A 25,012-nucleotide genomic window follows, 5' to 3' on the forward strand; every position below is an offset into this window, starting at 1 on the left:
ACCCCAGCAAGGGCACACGGCTGCTTGCTGCTGTCCCATGCCTCTGCGTGGCTCAGGGGCTGCAGCCATGCAAAACCACCCAAATGTGTCAAACAACTACAGAAAGAGCTTGCCCGGCTCTGGATGCCTTCGAGCTCAGGCAAGAGGGAAGCAGAGCTGTTTCCCCAGGACCACAGAGCCCAAGCCATGCTGGATGCTCTGTGTGTGATACCATCCCTAGCAGCAGCTCTCTGCTCCTGCAGCCCACAGGGTTTTTTCCAAACCTGGAAGCAAAACCTGATGGATTTTGCAAAGCCCAGAAGAGCAGCAGCACAGCGAGATGGCAACACAGGCGGGTCCAGCTGCATGCGATGCCCCAAAACCCACCCAACAGAGAACAAGCTCCTGAAACCTTTGCAGGTGCTGGAAACACCTTCACCACCAAACACCGGCGTGAGCCAAGCAGCCAGTGCAGCGCACACGGGCTCCCTGAGGCCTGCCCTAACTCTGCTGGACTGGTTTGTATCTCGAAACACCAGCCCAGGGTGCCAGGAGCCCCTGGGGAGGCTCTGCTCTGCCAGAGGGGGGAAGGTGAGCATACCCCCAGCTGCCCCATGAGCAATGGATGACTCCTCCATCACCTGCAGTGCTGGGCACCGCTGGGCTGCTGCAGCCAGCGCCGCCAGCACACTGGGGAAGAAAGGAATTTCTGTGTAAATCCCATTTACCGTCGGGTTTCCAACTTCCCCTCCAGCAGACAATCCCGGCCCTCAGCGCTGCACTGCATGAAGGGGTTGTTTAATATATTTTTGGAAGAAGGGGGGGGGGGGGCGGGGAACGAACCTCTCTGAAAAGAGCCTCTTTCAGCTAATAATGAAGTGAATATTATATTAAGAGTGAAAACATATTCAGGGTAACTTACAGAGGGAGACAGAAAACCTTTTCATAACACCCTGGCCACAAACACAACTGCCAATTAAACTGGCTTCGTTCGCCGGCCCGTGCCAACACAAACGAGGGGGCAGGGAGCAGAGCACGCCACAGCCGGCGCGTTCAGTGCCCGGTCGGGCTCGGCTGCAGCTGGCGGCACCGAGGGGTTTCTGCTCTGCTGGCTTTCAGAGCCAGCCATCGAAATGAAAAGACGCAAGTCCCCTGTCCCCATCCCAGGCTGTCCCTGCACAGGGGCAGTGGGTGCCTGGCAGAGGCGATGGGCTCCAGCACCACAGGGGTGCTTGGTCCCTGCCTGCAGTGACTTGGTCTCCTTTGGTCTGCACCAGGGCACTGCCACCCACAGAGGGGATGTGGTAGGCGGCAGGAGCCCCCAAGCACCTGGCCAAGGGATCAGCAGGATCGCTCCCGGAGGGTGCTGAGCCACCCACCCAGGCTGAGCTGATGGGACCAGCCCAGGCTCGGCTGCCCCATATGTCACATGAAGGCTTAGAGGGGCAGACGCTGCATCTCCCACCACAACACCCAGTGCCAAGGGGAAGAGACTTGTGAGCAGCCCCCAGGGCTGAGCTCAGACCCTACAGGAGGTGCCAAACCCTGGAGCATTTTCCAGCATCCCCACCAAAGGGGTCCCACATGCCCTGGACACCTCCTGCCCACACCCACACCCCCTCACCCCTTTAGCTCTGCCTTCCCACATGCTTTGGTTACCCACCAGCAATCTCAGCCTACCCTCGCCCCCGGCAGAGCGCAGCCCACAACATGGGGGCATCAAGACCCATCAACGCTCTCCAGGGTTTCTGCATCAGCTGCCACCATCGGGCACAGGCACCAAGTGCGGTCTTGTTGCCCTCATCATGTCCCTTGGGGGCTCACCAGCATGTGGGGCTGGGGTGCCAACAAGCTGGGAGACCTGACCCCCAGGTGACACACCGGGGTTATAGGTTTATCTATGTCAAGTGTGAATCATGTCTTGCAGCCCAAAGAACTGAATCGATGGGTTGAGGGTATACATCATGCCAGGTTTTGGTTAAACACCCATGCCAGGAAAACATCATATGATATCAGATTATATTTTAATTTAGCAAACGCTCGGCAAAGCTCAGGAGCTGCAAGTTGACATTTGATAAACTCAAACTGGAAATACAAGACCACTTCTGAGCTGTAACCAACCTTTGGAACAGTTTCTCCAGGGAACACACTGAAGATGTTTATCAAATTATTTAAGGGGGTGGGGTGGGGAAGAAGAAGCATTTTGGCCAAAAATAAAAATTCCAGTAGCAAACTTCTCAAAGGCCTGCATTTTTTTGATTAACAATCAGAAAGCATGATTCTCTGTAGAGATTTTTCTGTCTGTTTTGCTCAAGGACTTGCATTTCTGTTTTAATGCCAAGTCAAGATCCAAACACATCTTTGGTTTTGCCCAGAGGCTGAAAGTTTGTATTTCTCCCTTTAATATATATTAAAAAAACCCAAACCAAAACAAAATCAGGAAAGTAATTTTTGGCTATTATTTGGTAAAGAAAAATGGAAATATGCACTTCAGCAAAGTCTAGTTAACCATGGGAAGTCTCTCATAGAGCAGTAAACTGGCCCTCGACCTGGAGACAGGCTCTAGGTCAAATATAAGTCACCAGCCTGGGCTGGGTGACAGCTCAGGGCAGGGTGGCCGTGGCTCCCACAGCGAGCACTGCTGGCAACGGGCAGCTGACCACAGGAGCAGACCTTTCAGAGACTCACAGGGCTCCTTGCCGTGCCACAGCAAGCCACCTCACCGACATTCGTTTGTACATTTTGGATTTCCACAATGACTTTCGTCCCCACCGTTTGGGGAGCAGACGGTCCTGCCTTTGCAAGGTCGTTGATGGGCACAGATGCGCCAAGCATCCATGTGCAGATCCAGCCGCCCGTGCTCGCTCCACCCAGGCACCCAAAGGCTGCCCGAGAAACGCCAGCGCACCCTGCGTCAGAGCCGAGGCCGAGGAAGCTTCAGGAAAGGCACGGCTGTCTCCTGCTGGAAAACTCGGCCATGTTTATGTCTCCAGCCCCATCTTAACCCCAACAGCCAGGAAGCACAAAGTTCTCCACGTCTTGTAGGGAAGAGGCATCAGCTCCCAAGCGAAGTTATGGAACAATCTGTACAGCAAAACACCAATACCAGACTTAAGGCCCATGAGAAAGAACCCCCTGAACCACTTTCCTTGGCAAGGCATTCCGAGGCAGGCATTGCCATCTAGTGTCGACACAGCTAACAGGACTCGGCAAGACCCCCCCTCCCCTCGCCCTGAACGGGGGACACTTAATACCTGCCTGGAAAAGGGCAACGGCGAGCAGGGCAGGCTGCCTGCAGCAGGACAGCGGGCAGCCCTGGCCACAGTGGCTGTGGAAGTCTGAGCCCAAGAAGCCAGCTGCTGGACGAGCGAGAGCCAGGCTGGTGATCTTTTAATCGGAGCGAGTGATCCCGGTTACCGGCCCAGCTGACTTAAGTCTCACCGACAGCCTTCCACGCAATGCTTCTTTCCAGGGGCGCGTTACCAATGCATGCTATTCATCAGGACAAAGCATCGCAGTGTATGATTAAGAGAATTAGTGTCATGTGACTCCATTTTTTTTTTTTTTTTCCCGATCATCAGGAAGGCTCTTGAGTCTTCTGGAAAAAAAACCTGATCAGAGGATTCTTCTTATGGGACAGATGACAAACCCCAAACCCTGCACTCTTTGGGTCTCTCTTAAAGCTAAGCAGCACAGCAGGATTTGATGTCCTCTCAGAGATCATCCTTCCTCCAAAAGCAGACAGGACCAGAACAAGTAGACAAGCAGTAGGGTCCAGAAGCGTGCTTGCTAGGTGCTGCCAACCCAAAGCTTTCCTAACACCCCCACACCCTCAGCCCCAGCCCTCTGGGACTTCCTACCAAGAGGGCATTTTATTTTAAGACACTGTCAGAGCGTAGCAGTAAGGAATCCAAAAGCCAGAAGGATGCTGGCAGAACAAGAACGCTTCAGACATTTCTCTCCTGGCAATTGGCTGCCTTGGATTGCACAGTGACCACAGGCAACCCTCCCTGCCCGGCAAGACAACAACAAGGCACTGAATCATGTTTAGAAGACATTAACCATCCTAGTCAAACACAGACAGGACAAATACCGTGAAAACATAATTTGATGTTACCAGGTCCCTCCTCCTCCATGGCTTCTTGCTAGTTTTGCATTTATCTGCCACCGTGTCACCAAGAAGCATTTGATTTTGCATTAAATCTCAGCCACGCCACAAAGGTGCACGTTCAGAGACATGTGGGGAACACACAGCAGATTCTGTTCCAAGAGGAAGCCACCTTGATCAAAGCTAGGGGAGTCAGCAATGTTTGTAAGGGATTAAGTTGATATTCCCAAGTAATTTGAAATTTAGTATCAACATTCACAGGCACATTCAGCCAAAACAAAGAGCACAACATGCTGTTACCCAAGAAGGGAGCTAGCTACACAGCAACAAACCAGACCCTATTTCCAAATTCCAGCTCCTTACACTGAAAGGGAGACATTAATCACTTCTGCACAATAAGTTGGCACAAGTCCTGCAAGAGTTAGTTCTCAGGTTGGTTTATTTTTCTCAGAACAAAAATATCAAACAATTTTTTAAAGAATAACCCATATAAACAATACAAAACTTCATGGCATCCTACTCCCATTTACAGATTCCCTAAAAGCAGCCCAGAACCTGCAAGATGTAGGAAGTCAGGAAAGAGTTTTCTTCAAAGAGCATGCCGGGGAGAGGGAACACCTTCCTCTCTCCTACAGCAGGACTTGGTTTGTCTGGAAACAGCCTCAGAATACGGTAAACAAAACCAACTTCAGGAAAATCAGCTTGCATATAGACACAGAACCTCCACTTCACACTCCCAAAACAAGAGAGCACTCTTGCCCCTTTTCCCAAACCACAGATGCGATGGCAAGATCTCCAATGTGCCCAGAGGTAGGTCTCCTTTCTGCTCATGAACTGCTCTGCTCATGTGCTGGCAAGGTCCTAGGATAACAAAATACCACTGTCAGCGTCCCACAGGGATCACACCTTATTAAAATGGATACATATTATTCCATTTTAGCATTAAACAGTTAATCATTCCTAGCACACACCCACAGTGGCCCTGAAAGAAACACCCAGATGTCTGCGGATTAGCACAAGTGGAACAGATGCAGTGAAATCCCCACAAAATTAATTAAATTTCCTCACATAGGACTTGGAGGAAAGCGAGTATTAAGCGACAAACTCAAAACTAGCAAGTCCACCTCAGAGAAACCCTGAGAACACCCTTCAGGCCACCTCCCATCCCATACAGGGTCATCCGTGCTACCCATCACTTGTGCTTTTCCAGTCTGTTCTGGGAAACCTCGTGCCTGGATACTTACCCTTGGCCTTTGGGAGACAGTCCTGTATCTCCTAGAAGACTCACCGTTCTCCTCACCTGACATTCCTATTGCTTCTCACCGTATTCACCCACTCCCACCCTCCCCCCTTGCCCACAGGCTGTTTGCAGGGCAGGACCACCAGCGGCCTGGCCACACCGCTGTGGCGCTGGCAATACGTCACAAAGTACTCCCAGCACCTTATTCTTTGTCGGTTCCCCCTGCCCCATCGCCCTTCACTTGCAGTTGGGTCCTCACCAGTCTTGCAGCCCTGGCACACACCGAGAAGGTGGCAGATTCCGTACCAGCAAAGGCTCTTTCATCTGCGGCCTGCACCCCATCCCTCCCCCTCTTGAGGGTCATGAGAGCTTCACTAGAAGGAAACTGGTACCTAGGCACAGGGTGGGTTTTCTCTGGATATAAACCAGAACTGTTTCTGAGTTGTGGTATTGTTCCTCCCACACCCAGACCCCGTGTTTCAAAGGGGAACCCCCTGGGTCACTGATCAGGACTTTGATCACCTGCGCCACCTCTACATGGCCACACTGACCTCGATGCCAAAAGCTGGCCTGCCCCTTCAGTGCCTCTCCCAACCACCCTTCCCTCCGCCCCTCCACCCACAGACAGAACCAGCACCTTCTCCTCCCCAGCCCTCCCGAGCTGTGTCAGTTGGTTTTCAAGTGCTGGTCTAATGCTGCAAGATCTGCAGTGGAGCTGTGGTACACGCAACTGTGATGCGGGGATCTCTCTTGTCCCCAAAGCCATTAAGCACGTGGGACAGAACGCACTCAGCACACACATTCACGCTGCTTTCTGATATGCCCATCACCATATTCTAACACCCTGCTGCTCACAATGTTGCTGCAGCTGGCATCTCTGAGATACTCACGGGGGAATACTGATACAGAGGGTTATTTCCCTGATTTGTCAGAGTGCAGATGGTACCGAAACACTGCTGAAAAGTCAGCCTCATCCCTCCATCACCCATAGGATGAATAGCAGGGAGAAGGAAAAAAAAAAAAACAAACCCCAGAAAAATCCTTGGAAGCCTTTCCACAAGATAACCCATTATCTGTCTCTTACAGAAGTTCTGAGGATCAAAGGAGGTACGTTCAAAAGATGCCCTATCTTCTCTCAGCTCAAGAATACCAGGAGCCCAAACCAATCTCTGATACTCTTTCCGCAGCGATAGCTACTACAGCTAGCTCAGCTGGCTCAGCTGCAGTGGCAATCTCTGCAAATGTAAATCAAATTACTAGCAGCAAAAGGGGGAAGCCTGCTCCTTAGAGGGTATTGGCTTACAGACTGCTAACCAGAAAGCAAAAAAAAAAAAAAAAAAAAAAAAAATCAGTAATTGTGAGAAAAGCAGACGCTTTACAGACTAAAGGATGAGATGATGAAGCATCACATGATGCTCAAAATCCACACCTCATTCATTATATATCCTTGAAAGGCACCACAGGATCACAGGATAATTAGGGCCGCAAGGAACATCAGTAGGTTTCTAGTCCAACCTCCTGCTCAGAACAGGGTTAGCTGTGAGGTCGACCAGATTACTCATCTTCCTCCAATGACCCTGAAGAAGCCAGGTTTTAGTTGGTCTGTATGCTCAGAGCCACACAAAACCCGTGACTCAAATGCCACCCGGCCAGAAAACTATGAGTCTGAACCAGAACAATGTGCCTCTCTCAGGGGCTGCCCCCAGTTTAAAGTTTGGGATAATAAAAGCACAAAACAGTCAAGCAACTTTCAAGATTGCCAGAAACACACAACTGAAGACTTCTAGGCTAGTACAAACTAGGAGTCATGGTAACAAGTCAGTGCAGTCACTGTCCTGGTCATCCAGACTCATGAAATCCCGTGTTACAGTCTCATTTAACAGGCCACCTTTTATTGCCAAACCTTCCAAAAGCGGGGGTTAACAAGGTTCATTGTAACACAAGATATTCACAGTCAGCTTCAGTCGGGCAGTGCTTTCCAGTGTCTCCCCTGACCAGGAGAAAGGGGAGAAGAAGTTTCTAAAGAAGGAAAACTACTGGAGGACACTTCAGATGATCTCTTCTCTTTGAAAATTAATCAGAGATAGAAATGTTAAAATCATTTCCCCAGTTCACAGCATAAATTTCTAGCAACTAAGACAAGGAAAGAAAGGTTTCAACAGTGGAAAAAAATCATTATCCTTGATGGGCTACAGTGTTCTACATGTTACTAGAGAAAAGCATCTTTGCTCCTGCTAAAATGCAACCGACTTCCACTCTGCTACTTGTCAGTCTAATATTATCCTCACACAGCACTTCCTTTTACGTGTCGCTGATAGGCACACTTAAAAGATAATCACAAGATGTCTCCACCGGCTGTTAGTTGTGGTTTGGGGTGTCTAGCTGGGCATGAAACCTACAGCTACGGAGACTTCTTGTGCACCATAAAAACAAAGGATCAAACTGTGAGTCTTCTAGTTTCATGTCTGCTATTTGAAGTAATAAAGTCTTTACATGGAGCTAATTAAAAAAATATTCAAACTGAAACCCTAAAGCCATTTCAAGGCGTGTTTGATCAGTTCATCTCTTTCATTTCCACCTAATGGCTACACAATCAAAAGAGAAGGGGAGGGGGGGAACACACAGCCCTGAAGACGCAGAGAGCTGGATCGCATTCAAAGCGTTTGCTGCTCCTGCACGTAGAACAGCGCGCTCCAACCAGAACTTGCTCCAGTATTTGCTTCCTTCACTTAACAGCAGGTTGGCAGCTACTCAGCCACAAAAACCAGCAAGGCACACGCTTGCTTTGAAGTTCAGACAGAAGTCTGTTGGTACCAGCTCTTTTAATTCATGCTTCAGAAAGACAAGGCAGTCGATCATCAATTTACAGTAAGCAACATGCCAGGTCACAGGTCATTTATAATCACAGTCACCTTTACTCTGCATTAAAGCCATAATTAACAGTTAATGTTTAACTAAGGCTTTAAAATTTGTTTAAGCTTCTTTCTTGCATAAAGAACTGTTGCTGCCTTTTCCCCAGCTCCCCCTTTCCTGCCTCTATCCCTTGCAGGGCTTCAGGGAAGTCCCATATAGGCACCAAACACAACAGATGAAATTTTCGTCAAAGCACAAGGAAACTGGAAAGTAAGAAGCGTGTACTTGAAGCGTAGCTCCTGCAAGTTCTGCCCTCATTACACCCATGCTTTGAAGTGGCAGCTCCAACAGTGCAGCACTCAGATAACCCTCAGTGAGAGGAGCGGTGCTCAAGAGAGCCGAGTTCATCAAGTCACCAGCTTCACGGAGGGCAGCCTGGAAGGCTGGCTTGGCTTTTACAGCTCAGAGAAGTGCCTTTAAAGGACGTTCCGTGAAATGTAGCCTCCACATGTCTGTTACGGGAGGCAGAATGCCTTCTTTTCAACACTTCTGATCCCAGCTAAATAGGATTCTCACTGACCATGGAGAAGAAAGGAAGGGAAGTTTTGATTTGGTAGTCAGAAGGACACAGCACATTTTACACCATGGCTCCTCATAAGCGTGCTGGAAAAGTAGATGTTATGTGCACACATTTGGAGGAGAGATCAGCAAAGGAGCTAAAACCTTGAAGGGCAATTGCCCAAGAAGTGCTCTTCACTCAAACTCTGTCAAGTTCCAAAGGAAGAGCCACTCTGGAATATCAGCCTGGAGAAAAACCATTACCGGGAAGTGAACAAGCTCCTTCTGAAACGCACCATGTGGACCTCCTGAGAGCTTACTGACAGGCTGCAGCTCTCCTGAACGGCACTAAGAAAGTCCAGTGACAGCTAGGGTGCTATCAGCTAGCTGATAACAAGATGTACTGGGCAATCCACCCTCATACAAGGAGAAGAATCAGCTATTTACAACGCCAGGCTATCATGGTTTTATCTGGACAATTATTAGAGGGAACATAACACATCACCATCCCAGAGAGCCCTTCTCTGAGCGTGCACCATGCCTTCAGAAAATTACCTAATTAGGGTACCACTTATCTGCTACCTACGGAGGTGACTCTGCAGTCAGCCATACCCTCGTTCTCTCTCCAACACATTGTCTGGGGATGTTCAGCAGTTTGTGCTTCAAGTGGACTCACTTTTATGGCCAGGATGGCTGTGAAGCCCATCTTCAGGCCATGGCAGCACATAAGCACACAGACAGTCACAAGACTCCCCATGTCTAAAGGACTGAGCAGGCTCCAACTACCCCATCACAGCTGCACCAGACGTCCAGATTCCCAGATGAAGGTGCAATAAGCAGATGTGCTACTCCTCATTTATATAACCACACTATAGCAACTTCCATTGCCATCTGAAGATCTGTACTTATGCGGGTTTTTTTCAGGATTTTTTTTTTTTTTTTTGCAAGTCAATTTGTCATGATCCTCAGCTCTGCAAAGGATCCACAGCGAGTTTCAAGCACTGCCTGTATGCTAGACAGCTCAGTGGCAGGATGAATTCTCCAGAGATCTTTAACAAGTCTCAACACCAAAGACCCTGAATGCTGATGACATGCACTACCGTCCTGAACCTGAGGTGATGGAAGAAGGATCTGTCAAGTCTGCTCAGATCTATGATAGGGCAAGGATACCTAAAACAAAAAGGAAAAACAGAAAGCAGAGCTCTTTCCCAAGCATTTCTAAAAAAAGTGCCTTAAAACAGTATCCAGACAAAGCAACAAACCAACTTGTCCAGAAAGCAAGAGGTCTCACAAGAGGGACAATTATGGGAAGGCGAAAGAAGGGATGAACTCTTCAACACACACTTCTGACTCAAAGGACTTCATCCAGCAAGTCTGGGCTGAAACTGATCCTTAGCGCAGCTCCCAGTCCTTCAAGAGCTCAGATAACTTTCATGTCCATAATGCTCAGCATTCTGGCAAATCAACAGGTCCCTGAAAGCAGGGTGGGTAGTGGGAGACACACATGAAGGTCATGTCTACCCTTACTGGAAATAACTCTGCAGTTCTGCAAACCAACTCACAGCAGTGCCAAAACACTCCCTGCATCTTAAGCAAAAAGCCTTTCTGAAAGCAACATTCCCCAAATCTGAAGACCTCATTAGTGCCTCTTGCTCCTGACAACCATACATGTTGTCTTTTTGCAAAGTGCTGTTGCCACGCTGTAGACACAGCAATCAATGCCCTGGCGCTGTTCAAGCAGTGATGCAGCCCCCTACCCCCTGTCAGCTGCTCTGTGTCGCTGCTGACGCAAAGGACACTGCATTAGGGGGCTGCACTTGGTCAATAATGCTCGGCAGCTCACAAGCACAAGAGTATTTCCCAAAACCACAACGAACACTTTTAAGGCCATTAGCACTTATTTAAACTCAGCTGCCTGTATCATCACAGCTACTACAATGCCCAGTTAAGAGCATTTTAAACTCTTCCAAAGTTTGTGTTTCACTTCTCACCCTGCTGGAGCAAAAAGCTGGCAGGTCTCAAGACCTTGATCAGTACCCTCTTGTAATCAGGACAGCATCTCACCTGAAGCCTAGGGTATCAGGTCATTAAAAGTTTGCAGTTTCATTTGAAAAAAATGGAGACTGTGGAATAACAACAACAAAAAAACAACATGGAAGCCCACTTCCCCATGCCCACGCCCCCCATCCCCCCCCTCCAAAAAAAAAAATCAGCCACCAGGGCATGTTCGCACCACCATCATCTTGTTTCTTTTTTTCTTCCCAACTGTATGTTGAAGTTACCTTCTGCTGTGCTCCAGCTCCCCTCTGCTGTGCATGCTGCTACAGGCTCCGACGCCTCATCCCAGCAGCAGAGCCTTCAGCGCAGTGCCATGCTGAAGCAGTGAGACATGGGGACACCCACATTCAGTGACACTGACCCCGGTGTCAGTGGGACACATGGGTACACCAGCCAGGCCATACCTGGCCCACACCCACACACAGCGATTTACAGCATTAAGCATGTTGGCTCAGGACCAGACGTCACTGAAGTAAGCATGCAGTGAAAAGCATCCTTTGCTCTTTAGAGGTGGCAATGTCCTCCAAGCCCAAGAGGATACATGATTCTTCATATAGGTATGGTTACAGCTCTGAATAGCCAACATTCCTTCGAGGAACCCAACTAGAAGAGCAAGTATACAACAGCAAATATGGAAAAGGGCCCTTTGTATGCTGTGTAAAGCATGATCTTTTAAAATCCCAAGATTTAAGACTAAGAGAAATAGATAGGATAAGCACATTTTTTTCTGCTAGCTCAGAGAGAAAGCCTGGAGCACCCCAGATCAGCAGGACTGGTGGCCAGGCATGCCAGTTCTGCCTGGGTTGGCAAGAGGCCAGGGAGAGCTTCTTACCACTGTCTGTAATGCCACAAGGACCAGGAGCAGCACTGGGGACTTGTGCGCCTCAGCTACCAGCACAACTAAGCTATAGCCTTATCCCAGGCGTATCAGTGACAGGCATCTTGGTGACAGTCACTTGCAACAGGCTCCCATCCACAAATCAGTTTGGTCACTACCTACTTGGGTGCAGGTTTATGCAATTTGCCTTTTTACCCATCAAGGTAACAAAACATTTTTACTTACACTTCATATAGCTTATCACAACGGACACACAAGGGATGGAGAAAGAAGCCTTAACAAGTGATACTTCAGAGAAAACCTTAAAATAACTGTGTGTCTCCTTGCTGCTAGAAGTGAAAGCCAGTAACTCTGAATGCTCTGCAAAACTAAAACGTTCTTCATAAAGAAATTCAGATCTTGCACATAGACCATTCTCTTTAAACTCTACCTGCATGATAAACCAAGTACCATCGTGGGAATGAAAAGAGCCCAGCATCTTTTTCACTCTCTACTGATTTCTAACAGCAGCGTATTTTGTCTTCCAGCTGCTGGCAAAAGCTCTGAGAAATAAAAGCCCACACAGGGCTATTCATTAGGGGCTCATCCTGTCCTTTCCAGGGCAAGTGTGCTGAGTGGCCTCAGGCAAGCAGACAGGAGCTTGAGGAGAAACACAGCCAGGAACCCACTCCTACCTCGCCAGGGAGCTTCATGCTTGAGGACATAAAGGGGAACCCCAGGCTTTAGGCACTTAGGGCATCTCAGAGAGGATGGCCCTGGGCTGGGCCACAGGGCAGTCCTCTGATGAGGCTGGAGAACCATCACTTCACCAGCGCCTCAGAGGACGGGCACGGAGGGGCACTGCGATACCGCATGGGTCTCCCTCCTTTTCATTTCACACCATCTTTGCACTTCTAATCCCAGGCCAGACCTCCTGGTCTGAGCAAAGCCACTCCCAGTGTGTTCAAACCAGGGACCCATGTCCAGTACACCTGACCAGGAAGCACGCGTGGCACGGCACCCCTAAGCACAGGTGGTGCAGTCATTTCTCCACTGACAGTTTCTAGAAGAGACAAGAGCCCACAAATCTTCTAGAGAGGTATTACAGGTACTACTGCAGGCAGGAACTGCAGAACTCTGAAAAAAATAAAGGTGCTCAATGAGGAGAGAGCTGGAGGGAAAACAAAAAAAAACAACCCACCCAACCACCTTATTAAAGCTTTTCTCCTTCCTTTGCTTAGCAAGGAGAATTCTTAATTAACTCATCCTTCAAGCCTTCCCACTCGCTCCAGCAGTGCTCAGCATAAAGCAGACATTTAACAATTTCCTTCGCAGTACATCTCAGAGGTACAATAATTTGCATATTCTAAAGGAGAAGTGAAATTGCCAGTTCTCTGTTGTTCAGCTTTACGCAGTGGGTAGGGATAGTATCAGCAGGAGGCACATTTTAGATCTCCTCAGTAATAAGGGAGAGCAGGAGGGGAAGGAGCAAGTTGCTGTTTACACAAAATCGGGAGCCTTCCCAAGGCAGGAGTTTTGACTGTTTTGTGCACATACTTCTCAGTTTATTTGCAAGTCTCTTTCAGCTTATTAGGTCAGTTTAACTGGCAACTGCTGTTGATTTTAAGCCCAGTTATAATCACTTCTACCTGGTGACACAGCCCCAGCTCTGCAGCCAATTCTCACCAATTAATGGCTTCAGAATTGCTAGACCCTGCTATTCGTAGCAATCTCAAGTTTGACCTCAGAGTCATAGTTTCCTGCCATAATTTCAGCATTGTTTGTTTTCACTGGAACACTTCTCTGTGTGCTCTCAACTATAAGACCACTTCTCCTGTGTATTGAACTGAGATACACATTAGAGCCAAGCTTTCAACTTTGGCCCATCCATAATAAAAAAAAATAAATTAAAAAACCCCTCAGAGACATCTTTCTGGGATGAAACTATCACCAAGGACCCTCTACTAGAATCCAGACATTTCTAGGGAACTTGTCCCCGATCTTCATGATTAAGATCTTTTTCATGAAGGACCACAGCAATATAACGGTAAGAAATTCCATTATTTTTTTTTTTTATCTGCTGGGTCTTTCAAACAAGAAAGAGCAAAAAGCTCCAATAAGCCAGTGGTCCTCAGCCCATCCATCCTGAAATTTAGGGGACACTGAGGACTACTTTCAGCTACGTACATCCCAGGTAACCTGGCTCAACACATCCACACCGCACAGAGCATACAGAGGCAGGCAAATAACCCAGATTCAAATAGGGGCAAGCATGAGACCCAAGCCACTGCATTTGCGAAGAACTGCAGCAGGATGGATTTAAGAAAGTTTTTGTGCTTCTGTTTCTCCCTCTTGAGTATTTCTGAATTCCTCCGGGAAGCATCACAAGTGGCCTTGCATTTCACCAAAGAGAAGATTTATTCTGACCTGAAACTCCATTAAAAAAGGAAGAAAGTATGTTCCAAGCAAGACAACCTTTGTGGCAACTAGAGGGACTGGACTCGACAGTGAGAGGGATTCAGAAATAGCAAGCAGAATGGAGATACTCAAGTGTGTCTGGGTTTGAGTGTCATTACACAAAACACAGAACATAGCCCTGGCCTATGCAAGTACAGAGAAATTAAGCATTTCACCCTGTAACAAAGCAGCTGCTGCAGAACGCACCAAAAGGTACAGCAAACCCACCTGGGAAGCTCTGAAGCAGGGGGATGGATGCAGCAGTGTTTCAGGAAGGAGAAAATGCCACAACTACAGCTCCAAGTCATTTAGCTCGTAAACTGGACAACAGGTCAGGTCAGTGCCTAACAAGCACCTGCCAGCTAGTACATAGGAAAGTCTTCCGTAACTGTTGTGATTCCACTGGATCATTAAACATGAGCTACAGGCAGCACTCACAGGCCACCTACTCACTCGGTGCCTGAGACAGAAAGGATGAAGCAGGCCTGCCAGACTGACCGAGCACAGTTTGTGCCCTCAACTGAACTTGTGCAAAGCTGTCAGAAAACACCAAAGAATGTTCTGCCTCAAGTCTGACTAAGTAGCAGTGCCTCTGACAGCTGGAACTGCTTTGCTCCTCTCTGAATATGTAATGAAGTTTAAGCACAATGCAGCAGCAAACCAACCTCCAGCTAGCACAAGGCCCTGCCCTGCAAGAGCCTCCTCCAGCAAGGGGTTTTTCATGCCATGAATTAACAGTAGATTCTTCTGTAGGTCTCAGTGATTTATGTTTGTCTGGAAGACTTAGTTTATTTTTAATACTGTAACCAAAATCAACTTCAAAGAAGGTTAGAAATCTTTTTGAGTGACAGCTGTTAATCAGCTGTGTAAGGCAGGAGAACTCCAGGAAAGCACTGTACACATGTATCGGTAGGAATCGGTGGAGAAGCTCTGGCTGACAGTTCAGCTCAATCTTTAAGCTTGCCTCCAGCAGAGATTTCTTTTTCCCTTCCCCTTGGCACTTTTCAGCCTCCACTAACTGAAGACACTGTTTTACTGACATCGCTATGTGCCATTACACCAACTGCATGGAAATCGGCATCTTTGCAAGTTGCTTTTTGGGAAACAAGAGGCTGCAGAACCCTACCAGGGGAGCAGTGGTTTGGTGACCCACCGCATTCATTCAGAGTTCCCACCACAAAGCAGGGCTGCACAGACCGACACAAGAAGCTGCCCAGGTCAGGCACCGCTACGTGCTACCAGACACGAGACCCAAGTCCTACAGGCTTTCAAACTGCAAGTCTCTGAAATGCAACAAGTGGAGAATCACAGCCTCCTTGCTAAGTCCTGGGTCACAGATTTCCTGCACACACTTGTCTGTCTTAATCCCCTTCCGCAGCTACTGGCCTGGGGGTAGGTACCTGCTAACAGATGTGATCAGTCCCCTCCTGAACCCAGGGCAGAAGAATTTAACTCTGAGGCAGTTTAACAACACGCCCAGCTCAGACCTCAGAGAGGGGTGCAGACTACAGCCGGAAGGCATGGCCAGCCAGACGAGGGTTGTGTTGCTTTAGGAAGCTGCCGGTTCAGTCAAACCTCTTCTTCAAATACTACCTTAGCTTCCTAATACGCTCAGACAAAAGATCTTAAAATACCAGACCTGCACCCTGCACTCACACTGCTGATGGAAAGGCTGCCAATATGCATTTTCTACAAGCAGAAGAGGTATTGCATGAGAGAGAATGGCAGCACACTGACAGCCCCGAGCTGGTGATGCTTTCTGACAGAAGGCTGCTGTCATTTCCGCAGCTCTTTCCCCAGGGTTTACCCTGAGGCAAGAGACCAGTGAAGATTTCCACTCCCCCTTACACTCCCCGCCCCCCCCCCCCCCCCCCCCCCCGGCCCCAAAGGTTTTGACAAAAAAAGAAATGATCAAAGAGCCTTTGTGCATTTATAAACCCATCAATTTTGCTAGAAGATTTAAGGCTTTAAAGAGTCCAAAACATCTATTTGAAATTTTCTATACAAACAGATTTTTTAATATTTAAAAAAAAAAAAACAGAAATAAAATATTTAGATTTTTCTGAAGCGAGGCATTCCAACAGCTCCAGACAGGAACACTGGAGGGGAGGAGGAGAAGGAAATCCAATTCTTAAAGTTTGACAGGAACAATGTTTTTTGTTTGTTTCTTTTAATTGTCAGAGGAACAAGACTACACAGCTATTTCTCCCCCTCATTCTGACAAGGAATAGCTGGGATGAGCAGCACAGGAAACAACAAAACCAAACTTACTCAAGCACTGCCAGTTTCAGGTTCGTGTCCCACACCAGCTTGCCTCGCAGGAAGGATTCCCCAAGCTGATCATGTAGCCGCATTTCACCCCACCATCCTGCCCCTTCTCCTCCACACTCCCATTACCCTTACATTTTGCCTCCAAAATCCTCTCATGCACAAGAGAAGCAGGCTCCCCACCTGAAAACAGTTCAGACAAGACAGAGGTTTTGTGAAACCTCAGCCTATTTCACAACTTGATTACCTTTATTTCCAGTCAGTCAGAAGAACTGAGAGGAGTGAACATTCGGCAGCACATTTGTTTCTCCTTTTCCATGTAGTTCTTGTAGCAGCTGCAAAGTAGAGCACGGCATGGCATCACAGGCTGCAGACTGCCCACCCAGCCATCCATGCCATGACCAGAAAACATGTATTATTTTTTCTATACAAACAAATTAACCTAATGTAAGAGTGTTCTGGTAGCAAAGACGCAGCTCCTCCAAGCCCTTCTCTCTACCATGTCAGGAAAGGAGAGCTGGAAACACTGTGCCTCACCTCCACACCTTGGGTCTCTGCTTTGCTGGTTACTATTAGCTAAGTAGATCATTTGACTTTTGGTAGCCAGATACTTTCTACACCAGTTTCGCAAGCGTGTGACAACGCAGAGGAACCCCACCTGTATCCTGTGGCCTAGTTTCATGTCTCCTCGTTTGTGCCGCTTCTTGTGTGAGCTCCTTCAGCACCCAGCAGGAGACATCATCCAAGTGACCTACTCCAGGATATCTTCCATTGACACAGAATCTGGGCAGAGGATGGGTGGAAGGCAGCCAGGATTTGTGTCTGGACTAAGTGGATGACAGGGCAGATGTTTCCTCCTCCATTCTCACTTCCCTGCCAGCATCACATTCCCTGCCTTTTGCATGGCAAAAGCTTCCCATTTTAATGGCTGCTTCTGCAAACACAGCATCCTCCGCACCTGTGTTCTCACCTCACCGGCATAGAGGTCTCACTGGTGAGGAATCCCTGAGCCGGAGGGTGACTCAGTTTGGGCACCAGCCCAGGGATCAATGGCTGCCCACACGGCCAGCTTTCCTGCATCTGCTACCATATAAGGTCAAACCCAAGGTTTTTAGGCAACACACCAGAAATAGCACAAGTGTGATGATGGCTAATGCCCTCTCAGCCCCTACCATCAGCACCCCTGTGTCCAGAACCTCAAAGCGTTAAGTTCAATGAAATCCCAGCACAGCAAGTCTCTTCTGTTAAGTCTCAGACAGATGTTGCTGCAACTGTCTACACCGAGTAGATCAGGGATGCCCACCCAGACTGTGGATGGCATGCTGTCATGCCTCCCACAGGAAGAAATCCAAGAGCCACTCACTTGGAGGCGCAGATCCATACCAGATACCAGAACAACCCCATTTTGCTCTGGATTTGATGCAAAATCAAGCCTTCCAACAGAACTGCCAAATCCAGCAGCAGAATTTGCACAAAGACCACTAACTACAGCTGGTACCAGACGTTCGTTCCACAAAATCCTCACCCTAGATTCTGCCCGTTTTTTTCTCCAGTGAAGTGAATTCTGCCAAGAACCTGGTTCAGCTGTTAAACAGATGCTTTTTGAAGTTTTGTTTTAGACAGCAAAAGGTAGCTGTTGATTAACACACGTTTCTTTTTGCAAAGTATAAATGTGCTCAGTAAGGAAGTGAAAAGCCTCTGAGAACAAGATTTTGATTCATATTCTGTTTCTGAAGCATTTGCCAGATCACATTATGAGTTTTCTCAGGCAAGGAAGTTTGGCAACATTACAGGATCTAGACTGAGGTATGGCAAAATTAACAACACCTGATAATATTGTCTTCATCTATTTTATTCTAATTCCACTCTTTGTCACAGTAAGAACAAAAAACACACCAATTTTAACTGGCACTGAAGCAGCAAACCCCAAGACAACAGTGGTTTAATGCATAGTCAGCTTACTGACACACGTTAGCTGTACACACTGCTGTCTCCAGAGTCAGAGCCAACGAGCCTGCCCACTGCTTCCCCGAAGGCAGGATGCCTTGTTGCTTCCTGGCAGCACAACCTCAACATTATTAGGAAGATTTCTCTTTCACCTGCCAACATATCTCAAACAAGTCTAAGGGAACACATGAGGCTTCTAGAATCAGGACTTCTAGCACTCTACTACTGGGCTTTGATACTACCCACATACCAAGCCTCCAAGAGTAGCTAACCAGCCACCCAGATCTATTTTATAAATGCTTGCGCTCACCTGGCAATTTGGTAGCTATGTACCCAGAGGCAGATCAAGATGAATAGAAGTGGTTTATTTCAGCTTTCCAGACCAGCAGCTAATATTGCCTTCAGGTTCTTTGTACTTCAGAGAAAACAGCAAGTTTGAAGACTTGGTGTTACCACAGACTTAAAGATGATGTGGATACATAGGGCACCGATGGGAAAGGACAGCCCTCTACCAAAACGCTACCTGGTGAAGGGCACTCAGGCCACGAAACTGGCTTTTCCAGCTGCACCAACTACTCTAATGAGGTGTTACTGCTGCCTACAAACCTTTTTGCAAATGCCTAGCAGCAACACACAAAAGAAGAGGGTTCATATTCAAGGGCTGCTTTGTGATCTCTGAAGCTGGGGACTGCATTGCCTTCTGTGTCTGTGAACAGTGCCAGAAGTACAGCACACACTTTTGGGAACCAGCTGGTGCTTTTGCCAGTTTCAAAGGGAAGACCAGAATGAGGGCAGAGACAGCATTCGTCATGTTTTGGTGTGGCTAGGGCATGACTAAAGCTGGCAGGATTGTGCTGTACGCAGCCTGCAGGCAAAGGGAAAGTTTGCCTTCAGGATTGCTCACTTGCTACCTCCAAGACAGCAAGAAATTCCCTTTTAATGAACATTAGTATTTGTAGCATTGTACACTGAAGCACTTGCAGTGCAGAAGAGCTGCTGCAATTCACCCATGCATTTTAAAAGGAACGAAAACCATACTTATTAAACCAGAACATCACCAGATTGAGTGCTAGCCTACTGCATTTCATTGGTTTTGAGGTATTTCAGCAGCCCCTATCTCCCTGTCCTGACCTACCTACTCACAAGGAGCATAACACACACATCCCCCCAGAGAAACTGTACAGGGGGTGCTCTCAGCTTCTCACCTATCACCTGTAACCACTGCTTCTGCAAAGTCTTTGAGTCAGCTGTCTCCACACTCATTTTCCCAAGTCACTTACTAACCCAATAGTTTTGTATTTTGTTTTGTTTTTTTTTTAAAAAAAAAAAAACCCAAACACATTTTAAATATTTTTTGAGTGGGTGTTCCAGCCTGTCTAAGCACTCTCTCTTCCACAGGGATAGAAAGGAGTTCTCTCACCTTGCCAACTTCTTCAGCTCATTGTTAATATCATGGTTAAATGGCTGTATACGCTGAGCTCTGACCAGGAAATCCCGGGCTTTTTCGTATTCTGTCATGCAGAGACAAGCCTGCCGATGAAGGAAGACAGATGTGTTGCAACATAAATATAGAATCACTGTCATTCTTCAGGACTCAAACATGTGCAACTACAAACATTTCTGAGACAGATCCAGGTAGCTCAGGAATCCCCCATGAAAAAAATCTGTGTGACAGATTTAGAGAGCGCCAGATTTTCCAAAAGGTCAGATGCAGATGAACTCCCTTGACTGCCACAGCAGTTTAGGAGGCCTGGCCCAGACTTCAGTGGTTCTCCTCAGTTCAATGAAGGTTCCCTCCACAGTCAGTCAGGCTGGGGTATTCCTTGATGTGACTACCAAAGGAATTAATTTTTGCCCACCTGGCCACACCTGAACAGCGCTTTGGCGTTTCTTCGATCAATTTCCAAGGCCTTTTCCCCATATGCCAAAGCTTGGGCAGGACGTTCTAGTTTCAGGTAAGTAAGTGAGAGATTCAGGAGCACCAGCAACCTGGAAGCATCGATCTGACACTGCTCTGCCTCACTGGAAGGGCTGCGACCAAGGATGGAGAATGCCTGAGCAGACAGGGAAAAAGAACTAGTGCGAAACAAATCTGTTATAGCAAGTGAGAAATCAGTCTCATCAGACAGCTACACCCATGCTTCTGTTCACCTAGATCAGTTAAAAATAATAATCAAAATTCTAAATATACTGCATGCATTATATTAATTATATAAATATACATGCATTACCAGCATGACTAGCCAGCTCAACCATAAGACTACATACAGGTTTAGGAACGTATCAGGAAACTTGAAAGCAACTGGGAAAAAAACCCGCACACTCAGGACTCAGATTTTAAGGAAGAGAAATCTTACAGGGAGAAAGGCAATTTAAATTACTTTTGTTACAAAAATATTAAGAAAAAGCAACTCTGAATGGGGAGAGGAAAAAAATCTCACAAAACCACACTAACCCCAAAACACAGGCAGATGCATTCCAGTTTGGGAAAAACTGAGTATTTCCCTGCCTGGAGAGACTGTGGAGTCTCTATCCTTGGAGATATTCAGAACCTGAATGGACACAGTCCTGGGCAACGTCCCTCTGTGGCTGACCTTCCTTCAGCAGGGGGCTGGACTGGACAACCTTCAGAGGTTCCTACCAACCTCAGCTATTCTGAGATTCCCAACTGGAAGGCTAAAAATAAAGTTAGAGTGCCCAGTGTGCCAGGGATACCTGTTTCCAGACCAAAGGGATTACAGATTCTTTCTCAAAGCATTAATCAGCACACTACTGCAATACAAGGCTATGCTGCATTATAATGTCTCCCAGCAAAAGCTGATCTGAAAGGCTCCAGCTCAGCAGTCAGCCACGCAAACTGCTCAGGGCTTACACAGCTGCTGAGATGTACCCTTCCATCTCAGACAGAGCCCACAGGGAGCAAGCCTGAAGGAACAGGGTTCTGCCTATTTCTGCCAACCCTTCTCCTTCATGTACCGCTGCTGCTCACACGAAAGCAGGTGTCCAAGATCTGTTCATAAATAACAGACTATGCCTGGACAATGTGATGAAGTTATTTGATCTCTAAATTGTACTTATTATGGTGAGCTAGCACTTAATAACCACTACTTTCACAGTTTTTCACAATGAAAACCACATTTTTTTCTGGTGTCATACCCTTTTGTATCTGTCTTTGGCACTCTCAAAGTGCTGCTTACGGTAGAGGTAGTTGCCAAACTCTCTCTCCGTGTCTGCCACTTTCAACACCTTTTGTAGCGGAAACGTATCCTGCTGCTCCTGTATAAAGAAACACCTGAATTTCAGCTCAAACAAAAGAAAACAAGCAGAGAGCTCAGACAGGACAGTCCTGCACAGTCCCCTTCTATTCACAGGGAAGGAGCCAGGCCATTGCCAAGGCCCCTGCAGTGTCCACCCAGGCCACCACCACGTGGCATTTCCCTTGGCCAGGCTGAAACATGCCACTGTTCTTGTGCTGGTAACTCCTGGTGAAGAGTGCTGCTAACTAGGTCAGAAAGCTCACTGGGACCACAAGGACTTCAGGGGAGCTGAAAAAAACAGGAATGTGTTGTTAAATCCTGCCCAACTCTCTCACCTGCTTAGCACAGAGCAGAGTTAACACAAACGCTACTGCTGACACAAAAGGTGAAGCTGCTTGAAAGCTCCGTTGCTCTAACAGCTTTTGGCATTACCCAGGGTGGCTGCATCAGGGCAGCTCTGGGACCAGCCTGATACCCATGAGACACCAACCAGCAAAACAAAAAACCTGACAATAATAAAAAAAGATAAAAATCAAGGAACGGGTTTTGTCTTGGGTTTGCAAGTTTGAACCAGCTCACAGAGTGAAGTCAGTTACCCAGAAGGGGCAGGCCAGCGGCAAGAAGGGGAGTAAGCTCTCTTGCAACAAGTGTGGTTTGCTCACAGGGCTACGTGTGGAAAGAACAGCCTGTGCAGCAGCAGGAGGGAATAAGGAGGGCCTCCCCCACCACTGCTGCTGCCTGTGCCCCACTCACTGACCCACAACCACAGCCCAAAGCCCTTTACATGAAAAGGGGGGATTAACAATAACAGCGTAACTCACCAAGGAGGAAAGTGAACAGTGAAGGAGCACTTGGGAAAGCAGCCAAGAAGCAGAGACAAAGGGTGGGGGCTGGAGGGGCACTTGGACGCTGCAGCCTGAACAGGATTTTTACAGACAGCTCATTACTGTTCTTTCAGAGAAATCCCTGGAAGCTGGTGCCCTCTAGTGAAACCGTAAGGTTTCTTGTACAGCTAAAAATAAATGGAAGTCGGTCCAGTGGCTCCAGCACACAGGAGCAAACAAAGGCAGCACCCACCTTCTCCCTCTACACGGGAGCGCAAACAGCGCAAGGCATGCAGGGCCAGCATTAAAGGGCATGTGTTTGCATCAGAGCAGAGCTAGCAGCCCAGGCTCCGGATAACTGCATTAGGCTAAACATACATAATGTGTGACCCACAGGAACGGGAAGGAAAGACAACAAAGGTTTAGCATCCAGATTTAGGTCTCAAACCTTCTTAAGGCAACTCACAGCAGTCAACTCAAAGAATCTGTCAGATTCATCCGAATCTAGGAAGTCCAGCACCTCCACTTCGAACATGACCGTGGCATTTGGAGGAATGAGAGGAGGACAGCCCTGGCACCCGTAAGCATAATCTGGTGTGAAGACAAATCTTGCCACCTCTCCCTTCTTCATTGTCAGCAGGCCAATTTCCAGGCCCCGCAACGTAATGTCTGTCGCAACAAAATATGGAAGGTCGTAAGACTAGCAAACATGGAAACCCCCTCAGACACCAAACAACAATTTCTCCCAAGGCCTGGAGGAAAAATTCTTTGGTAGCTCATATCTCAAACTACAATGGTCCACTGCCCCCTGTCACGGATTATAAAGGCAGCCTGCTGTGGGACCACACACAGTAAACAGATGGTCTTTACAACCCTGAGCCCTGGGACAAGTTTTTTGGCCAAAACCTACCTTTTCCAAGTTTCATCAGCCCAGGAGACCTGTCGTAGCCGTTTGTGCAGAAGGGGACATCCCGGTGTTCCAGGTACCCGGAGTACTTCACTGTGCAGCCCAAAGCAAGGAATGGGGAGAAAAGAAAAGTAAGAGTTGGATTTCATGTCCAGTAACAGCACCATCAGGAGTACACTGTGAGCTGGTTTTGCAATGCCACACTTTTATCCTGCTTTTTTTTTTTTCCTTCTGCTGTAGAACAGAAAAGGCAGCACAAACCACCCCTGTATTTCACATCTAAAACCTGGACCAAGTAGCCAAGTGGTGCTGACTGCATTTTAACATCACCAGATAAAGCAACTGCTTCACAGCCTTGATCCCTATCTAATAAAGAGATACGATTTTGTGTTTTTAAGAATTGGAAACTTCAGCTGTAGAAATTAAAAAGCCCCAGTTATCTGCAGAAATATGTAACAAAGCCTTTCCTAACCAAAGCTGGAGCCCTGGAAAGAGAAACAAAGGGGAAAATGTACCCCTCCAACTCTGCCACTCTCCCGAGGGCTGTATGCTAACTCCAGTTCTCACTCTGCTAGAAAACGCACATTAACTGACTCCACACAGCACCAGACTGCTGCACTTCAGGAACCACTTTCAGCTTCAAAGTTTTCTGTACTGTGAGCACAGGTGGGCCCTGGAAATCCTTTTTTTCTCAAGGTCAAGATGCCCTTTCATTTAATCTGTCAGTCACAAGAAGTTAAACAGAGTATCCCAAGTGCTAAAATACTGATAAGGAAAGCAGAGAGTCTCTGAAACAGAAAGACATACTACTGTATAATATAAGCACTTTCAAGTTCTTGTTCTGATCTCAGGCTGAAGTCCAAAGCACTTAAGAGTTGCCAGCCACAAGCGCCTCAACATTAGACACTCAGTTCACCTCTTACAGCAGGTTCTGTCCTCTCCACCTCCCCCAGCACACTTCAGGCCCAGCCACACAGCCCAAAGCAAGCACCTCACACCAAGATGTAAATGGCAGAAGTGAGCACGAGATCCGGACTTCAGTCTATGCTTCCAAAGAGTTTAGGTTTTCTTAGTCCTGCTAACCACAGATTAAATGTAACGACTGCCCTTTACAAAGCCAGCTGCTCAGGGGACGGCCAACGGAGCCCACAGGTGCGTCCCCACAGGGCAGGGGACGTTACAGCTCGGTGCTGCCAGCTCACAGGCCTGCACGATGGAGCGCCCGCCCGGCGGCCGGCAGCAGCGGGCAGCCAGCGCCGGGGCAGCTGTGGGAGCCAGGCCAGGCCCCGTGCCAGGGCGCTGCCCAGCTAGGGCCCCGGCAGCACCGGCCCTGGCCGCCACAACAGACCCCTAACCCCGGCCATACCTGCGGCGGAGGCAGCCGGGGGCACGGCCGGCCCGCTGCCGGGGCGCAGCTCCGCCTTGCGCACCCCCCCATCGCCGGTCAGGTCCCGCAGGCCCCGCGCCCAAGCCTGCAAGGGAGCCGCGACCATGGCCCCGCCGAACCCCCACGCCGGGCCCCGCCGTGTCCCGCCGCGCCTCGGCCCGCCCCCGCCGCCCTGGCCAATCACGGCCGCCGCACGCCGCCTCCAGCCAGTCACGCTCCGAGCAGCGGCCCAGCCCGACACGGGCTGCAGGGCCGCACGGCGGCGCCTCTGGGCCAATGGGCGATGGGGGCGGCGCGGCGCGCCGCGGGGCACCCTGGGAGCGCGGGGGGGGCCCCGGCGGCAGCGGCCTGC

At 48.4% G+C, this 25,012-nt stretch overlaps 1 protein-coding gene across 1 annotated transcript; it reads right to left on the minus strand.

Moving 5' to 3' along the window:
* Positions 1 to 4,572: 4,572 nt before the first annotated feature.
* Positions 4,573 to 24,766, minus strand: FKBP6 (FKBP prolyl isomerase family member 6 (inactive)). Its single transcript, XM_037401355.1, has 8 exons — positions 24,640 to 24,766; positions 23,277 to 23,366; positions 22,833 to 23,035; positions 21,442 to 21,561; positions 20,145 to 20,339; positions 19,706 to 19,815; positions 16,586 to 16,673; positions 4,573 to 4,948 (listed from the first exon to the last, which is right to left on the minus strand). The coding sequence occupies exons 1-7, from the start codon at positions 24,764 to 24,766 to the stop codon at positions 16,598 to 16,600; spliced, it is 921 nt and encodes a 306-aa protein (XP_037257252.1). The 3' UTR covers positions 4,573 to 4,948; positions 16,586 to 16,597.
* Positions 24,767 to 25,012: the final 246 nt, after the last annotated feature.

This window comes from Falco rusticolus, chromosome 1, assembly GCF_015220075.1.
Source record: "Falco rusticolus isolate bFalRus1 chromosome 1, bFalRus1.pri, whole genome shotgun sequence".
NCBI classification, from domain to species: Eukaryota; Metazoa; Chordata; class Aves; order Falconiformes; family Falconidae; genus Falco; species Falco rusticolus.